This window comes from Conger conger, chromosome 6, assembly GCF_963514075.1.
Source record: "Conger conger chromosome 6, fConCon1.1, whole genome shotgun sequence".
NCBI classification, from domain to species: domain Eukaryota; kingdom Metazoa; phylum Chordata; class Actinopteri; order Anguilliformes; family Congridae; genus Conger; species Conger conger.
Window position 1 is genome coordinate 35,475,194 of NC_083765.1, and position 7,160 is coordinate 35,482,353.

Consider the following 7,160-nt stretch of genomic DNA (forward strand, 5'->3'; position numbering starts at 1 on the left):
TATATTGTACTCATTTGTTTTACACAAGTGACCAAATTAATTTCCCCATGTGGGACAGTAAAGTTTAACTGATTAACTACCTGTCTCCTGGTGCTAGCCTGGACTCCATTGTACTGGATGCAAAGGGGATAGATCTCCTAGCTGCTGGACTCCAGCACAAGGCTTCCATCAGAAGATTGATGTGAGTACAGTTCAGTGATACACCATTGCACTCCACTCATTCCTAGTACATAGTATACCACACAGTGGGCCTCACTAGTAGGGATAGCGATGGGAGGGGCTACCATGGGGCCTCAATCACTCAGTCATATTATATTGGTTAATGTCAGAGAATGTTGATAACGGGTGGTAACTACTCCCATTTGTGAATCAAGAAACCCATGAATAAAGACTTTCCTGTCATCATCATCATCATCATAATCACTGTCATCGTAATCTCATTATGTGTTGATCCTTTCTCCTCTGGTCTGTTCAGGAATTTAACAAGATGAGGATTTATGGAATTGGCCCTGAGAAAACATAATATTTTCAACTCACCAAGGCTGTTTTTTTTATGCTGTGCATTTGATCCCCAGTTTGAATAGGATCACCACGACGACAGACAGCTCAGATGAAGTTGGCGGGGCAATGGTTCTGCTGAGGTCGCTGGAGGGGTTCCTGAGGATGGAGGAGATTGAGTGAGTGTCCCATTCCTGCCTACAGTATGTCAAAGCTGCATCAGATCCACTCCAGGTTTTACCACTAGACAGGGATTGACAGTGCTTCAAATACATGTATACTGTAGATGTTTGGAACATGTATTTGCACGCATTGCTATAAATTAATTAATTGATCCAATTATGTACTATTATCATTATTGCTTATTGTATATTTTTAATATTCTGTATGTGGTGTTTCAGTGTCTTTTTGTTGGATAGCTATTCCTTTTTATGTACTTTTACTTTGTAAAGGAAGCTCTTTCATGGAAAGAGATCCATCAAGAATGCAAGAATCTTTTTCTAAATGAAATCTGGTAAATAAGTGCTGATTTCATAATTGAGTATAACAACCATGGATGAGGGACTTCATATGCAGTGATGTGACTCTCATGGACCTGATGTTTTCTCTCCTGGTGTCCTCCAGACTGGACAAGATTTGGATGGGGGACCACGGGGTCCAGGAGCTGGTCAGACACCTCCGGACTTGGCAGAGCCTCAGGAGGATCAGGTGCGACCCTTGGGCGTGTTTGGTGTCGAGCAGGCCTGTCTTAAAGATGAGAATCGTACCTGAAATTGGTCGATGTGGATGCAGGCTTTTGTTTTAGCCCAGCACTAAAGCACCTGATTGTAGTTATGAAGGTCTCGACACTTTGAGATTGTTCCCTCCATGAAATAAATAAATACATTTGATATATTATTGTTAGTAGTAGTGCTGAGCTGAAGCAAATGGCTGCACCCACATTGGTTTTTCTCGGATAAGGTTGGACACCCCTGGTTTAAAAACCCCAACCTGTCTGTCCCTCTCCCTCTCCCCAGCCTGTCGAAGAACCTTGTCAGTGATGCAGGAGGAGAGCTGCTTGTGGAGACCCTGGGCCGCTGTACCACCCTGGAGGAAATCATGTGAGAACTGAACCAGCAACCCCCTGTCATACATGCATTATTCTGCGGGACAGCACAGGGATAATACACTATCCCTTTCAGATTCAGCAGAAATATGGTGTTCAGTGTGGTTCTGATATGGTAATAATGGTAGGCGTCTCTGGTGAGACACGACACTTTGTCCAACTAAATCCATGGTGTATTTGTCATAATGCATTGTGCTATTTTATACCATAATATGAATGTCAAAAACAGTAGGGTGCCACTGTGCAATAAACCTCAATGATGAGATTAAATAAACCATGAAGGGAATTGATTTAAATGATAATAATAAATAGGTGCCATGGGTACATGGGAATATTAGAAATAGTAAACCCCAAAAACCTAATAAAATGTCTCCTCAGGATTTTGCATGTTTTATGATTTTGTTCGTCCAGTCTAACCCTGGCCTTGTGTCTTAGTCTTTCCGGAAACAGCCTTGGGGTTCTGAGTGCAGCCAAACTGGGCCAAGTTCTCCCTGTCCTTCCCCAGCTCAGAGTTCTGGAGTAAGTCCGTGTTTTTTCTACGCCAGGAGGCATGACTCCAGTACCACAGTGGGATGCCATGTTGGCCATGTGGATTTTCAGAGCCTGGTACAGTAATCAATAAAGCTAGATACTGTAGCTTTATGCTATACCAGAATGCACTGGTATAAGTAAAAGCTATAGAGTACCTTTTAACATACTGTATATTCATACTCATGGTATTTTGGACACCTTGTGCATTGAAAAGGTACTGCCATAGAAACCTATAACATTCTGGAGGTGATTCCTCAAAGTAAGAATAATCTCTGAACTATTTGTCAAGCTTTGAAATAATTTTAAATAATTTAGACCAAAATCTTTTGAGAAAAGTTTAAAAAAGCAACAAAAATCACTGATGTTTGGAATATTGTTGCTTCACAGTGTCACATATGCACTTTTTATAATGTTTATATTTATTTATTCAGTCTGTAGAACAACTATATTTGTCCAGCAAGGTCAAAAGAGTATGTTGATCTCCAGGCTTTCAAAAGCTTGTCAACTACAAAGTTCTCTGTTCGAAAGTACAGATCTCTGCATTTTCCCAAATTTGTTGACTAGAGGCTTGTCTACTTTTCATGATTGATGCTCTTAGATTCAATGGCGACTCCATACAATGGAGCCCTTTTTTGCCATTCTGTTCTTGTTCCTTTAATTCTAGATGTGCAATGCTGCTTTTGTGTTGTTTTATACTGAACAGTCTATCAGAGAACCACTTTGGGACAGAAGGAGCTATGAAACTATCGGAGTCTCTGGGCCAGATGAAATCTTTACAGAAACTCAAGTAAGACATGCCAAATTCCTACGTGTAGTTTACAGAAATATCTGACCGCTTGCTCATTTCAAAGCCAATTCCTGAGAGCTAAGCAGGGTGCCCAGAGCAAAGACTGCACACACATGAAGAAACAGGAAATGTGTTTGAATCGCAGGGCGTTTGCACCCCTTGAATTCCTTAGTTGAATTACTTAGGCGAAATCAGATTTCAGTGAATGGATTACGACATATATTAGGGTTGTAACAATTTCAAGTGCATTAGGTAATCCTATCTGCTAAGCCAGAGGGGTCAGACTGCAGCCCAGGAGTGCTGCAGGTCTTCATGTTTGCTGGTCTTAGGGGTTTACTTTCAGTTGCAGTGAGTTAGGCCTCTTTAGCCAATCACTGTGATGAAACACAGAACAGATCAGCAGACATAGTGACCCTCCCTAGGGGAGTCTGATACCCCTGCTCTAAGAAAACTGACACTGGACAGTAAAACAGGCACAGCACAAAGGGCGCTGAACATGTGCCATTCAGCTATGTGTGAGTGTGCGTGCGTGCATGTGTGTGTGGGTATGTGTGTATGCACATGTGTGCGCATGTATGTGTGGGTATGTATGTGTGCGTGTGTGTGTGTGTGTGTGTGTGCACACGTGTGTCCATACGTGCATGCGTGAGTATATCCATGTTTTGTTTCTGTTGCGGTTGAGCATGTCCAGAGTGAACCTGTGCTGTCTGCTTTGCAGGCTGATCTCCATTGGGACCCAAGAGCTGACCGGATTGGCTGCCTCGCTGAGACACTGCGTCTGCGCAGAGGAAGTCAGGTGGGCACAGACGTATTGCGGGCGCAGTCGGAAGCTGACGACACAGTGGTCTTTGGCCTGACCGTATAGAGACCCAGACACAAAGGGAATTGTGTAACTCTTGAGTTTCTGTTGTTTAAATTTTTCTTTGAATACAAGGTAACACGCCCCCTTCCTTCTGTATGCGTTGATGACACCAGCCTCTCTTTAATCTATCTCACTCCCACTCCTTTTTTCCTATCTCCCTCCTCTCTCTCTTTCTGTACTCTGACCTTTCCCTCCCCCCAGAGAATAAACTGTTGAATTGAAAAATAATGCAATTTTGTACAAATTTAGATTTCTACTGTACAGACTTAAAGGTTAATTCAGGGTTAATTCAATTTTTGCAGAGATTATGTTGAATGAAAACGTCTCTCTCTCTCTCTCAGTCTGGCCTGGAACGGCTGTGATGACTCTGTGGCCTTGAAGTTAGCGGAGGTCCTGCCTCAGTGTCAGAAGCTGAAATGTCTGGAGTGAGTTCTGGCTTCACCATTCACCACTTACCATTTGCAGAGGAATCAATTTCTGTTTCTCTGAAACCTGCACCTCACGCTATACGATGCAGTGCTTTTTGTTCTTAAATTACCTGTGAATTTTTGTGTTAGTTTACCCGATCAGATCTCTACCGTTTTGCTTCCTGAAGTGAAATAGGACCCACTCTTTGTCGGTGTTTATGTAATAAAATATTTTCTTATCTTTGTCCAGAGCATTGCAGTAGTGCATAACATGCTTTTTTGCTTAAATTGTGAACAGTGCAACATGATCACCATTCTTCAGGCTTAGGTGTTAGTCTCAGCAGTGTAAAGTCCAGTCTGATCTCTTCACAGTTTGGAGAGCAATAAGATCAGCTCAACGGGAGCAGAAGAGCTGGCTAAAAGCTTACGATCCTGCCCATCTGTTGAAGTTATCAGGTAAACATAGCCTGCGGGTTTGTCCATTTCTACGCCTGTATTCATGGTTATGGTACATTACATTAGATTGGTAGAATGGACTCCAGCAGTGTGTCTTCACTGCGATGTCTGTGTAGCTCAGCTGTGGGACTACAGAGAGTTGAAGTCCATGATTCAGTTCCACCGATGAAACCAGCCTGGAACTACAGTATAGAAACATTCACTGATTATATTTCCTCGATTGCGTATTCTGAACAACATTTGGATGATAACACATCATAAATAAAATTATTCTTATTATTCGTTCTTTGTGTTACTACTACTAATAATAACAATCATCCTTATAATTTGGTTAAAAAATAAAATATTGTGGTTAAAATTTGCTTTCAGGAAAGATTACACTGTATTCGTATTTATTTAAAGTTTCATGTTGCTTGTTGCGATGGGATGATGAGGTTTCATGCAACCAAAAATGGATGGAGCTGCAACGATATATAATTGGTGACAAACTAGTGTGAGCCAATCATTGTGTGTTTCTGAGTGGTTTTTGCAGACATTTTTGCAGACATGTCAGTGATTGACAGTTCATTGTGGCTCCACCCATTTTTTTGTTTTCTCATGAAGCCTCACTCTCTTCTCACTAGATTACCTGTGCTTTCCCTCATCACTCAGCACATTCCGATTTCTGTGTTCCCCGTATTCACGTTTTAGACTCTGGAGAAACCGCGTAAGCAGTGAAGCTGCTGAACGTCTGGGGGCCAAGGAGCCCAGGTTGAACTTCTCCTCCACCTAGGCTGCCATCCTAAGACCCGCACAAAGAACAAGCTCATTAACACCATTAACGTTGTGGGCCAGGCTACGACTAGATCAGCTGCTGTGTATTTTACACGCTTGTGGGGGGTTTTTTCGCACTCTGTAAGTGAAGCACTAATGGCCAGAGTTTGCGAATTGGAAGGACGGAGCGGTCCACTAGCGCTCTGTTCCAGGGAGGCGGCCTCATGAGGACGAGCAGTGACAAGAAGGCAAACCAGTGGGCCGCTGTAACTCCCGTTTTATCGCTGACATGCCAAAGTCACTTCCCTTTGGCGGTCCAATAGGACCTTGCTCACTGTGGAAGATACGTAAGATTAGTTTGTAAGGTAGTTCGTAGTTAGTAAAATACGTTCCATTTCGTTTGCTTGTAACAAGGGAACGTGGGGAACATTTACTTGTAACAAGAGAAAATGCCCTACAAATGTGAATAAAAAAAATAAAAAATTGAATAAATAAAAAATATAAAATAAAAATATAACTTCCAAAACAGTCAGCAACACTGTTCACATGCAAACACATCTGCTTTCCTTGCTCTTTAAATTATTTTCAATCTCACTCTCCAACGTTCAGCATATCTTCTCTCTGTCATGTAATGATGGGAGATTAAGGTTTTGTTTTGATGTTAAAAACACAGTTGAATTCTATGTAGTCATTTTCTTGGGATAAAAAAATCCATCAAATACATTAAAATTGCAATGCTGGAAATGGTAGCTGCCTGAAGAAGCCTCATCTACCACGATGCATAAGGACTAAGTATGCCCCTTTTAAGTGACAGTACTTTTGTCACTTGAAGCCACAATCCATTTCTCTGACTTCTTGCTTTGCGGTTCCATTCTGAGCATATTTTTTTTGTTCTTTTTGATTTCATATATGTATTATTTGTGCAAACACTCCAGAATCATCTGGACTGTTGCATGCTATCTGGAATTGAATGTGCCAATTGCAGTGAGATAATACATTTCAGTGAATGTTGCTTGACACTTTGTGTGGTTTGTTTTTTTCCAATTGTACATGGTCATTGTGAGTTGTGTGGTTATTTGTTTGACTGATAAATATTACTTCTATTTTACAAAATATAGTTGCTGTGTCGTTTTTTGTTGTTGTTGTTGTTGTTGTTGTTGTGTGAATTCGACTCGCCCTTTCGTAACACACAAGTGATGACTGAAGTAATCCGAAAATGAAAATACCGTAGCGCGATGCTGTTATTAGCCACTAGATGGTAGCACATATTCAAAAAGAAATCGTGCTCACGAGGGAAAGTTTTCAGCTTCCCAGGGCTGGTACCGTTAAATATTACCAGACATGGTAAGTATTATATTATTATTTTACCAAAAGATGAATGAGTTTCTTGTAAATGTGTGTCGCGAGATGGTGGTTAGACGGCTCGGCGCTGCAGTGTCTCTAAAATGTTCGGATTACCAGCATGCACATTTTGTGCGCTACAAATTCACTTCCTGTCATCATAAATTCTAAGATCATAGTGTCAATCCCATCTTTTGCCATCGTCATACCGATAAATAATTATATAAATAAATTTAAAAATAAATGGGAAATGCTGACTGATATATCTAGGTCATTTCAGCATCTTTGATATTGTAAACGAATGATGTAATCAAGGCTTTATGCTTACGGTTAAAACCTTTTGAAACAGCTGAGAAATATGAACTTTGTCTAGTATTTAAGCTACCTCATGAAATAAACATAACATGAATTAAATTAAAA

At 41.0% G+C, this 7,160-nt stretch overlaps 1 protein-coding gene across 2 annotated transcripts in view; it reads left to right on the forward strand.

The window, feature by feature from the left end:
* nlrc5 (NLR family, CARD domain containing 5) overlaps positions 1–6,512 on the forward strand; it is a 36,604-nt gene extending 30,092 nt beyond the window's left edge. Inside the window, exons 40-49 of one of the 2 annotated variants that reach the window (XM_061246233.1) lie at positions 98–181; positions 576–677; positions 1,123–1,206; positions 1,515–1,598; positions 2,039–2,122; positions 2,838–2,921; positions 3,640–3,717; positions 4,125–4,208; positions 4,563–4,646; positions 5,337–6,512. In XM_061246233.1, coding sequence (XP_061102217.1) covers positions 98–181; positions 576–677; positions 1,123–1,206; positions 1,515–1,598; positions 2,039–2,122; positions 2,838–2,921; positions 3,640–3,717; positions 4,125–4,208; positions 4,563–4,646; positions 5,337–5,418 — 850 coding nt within the window. In that variant the 3' untranslated portion in view covers positions 5,419–6,512. Of the gene's footprint in view, positions 1–97; positions 182–575; positions 678–1,122; positions 1,207–1,514; positions 1,599–2,038; positions 2,210–2,837; positions 2,922–3,639; positions 3,718–4,124; positions 4,209–4,562; positions 4,647–5,336 lie in introns of those variants that run through there. The other variant, XR_009708985.1, reaches the window with a different exon arrangement.
* Positions 6,513–7,160: the final 648 nt, after the last annotated feature.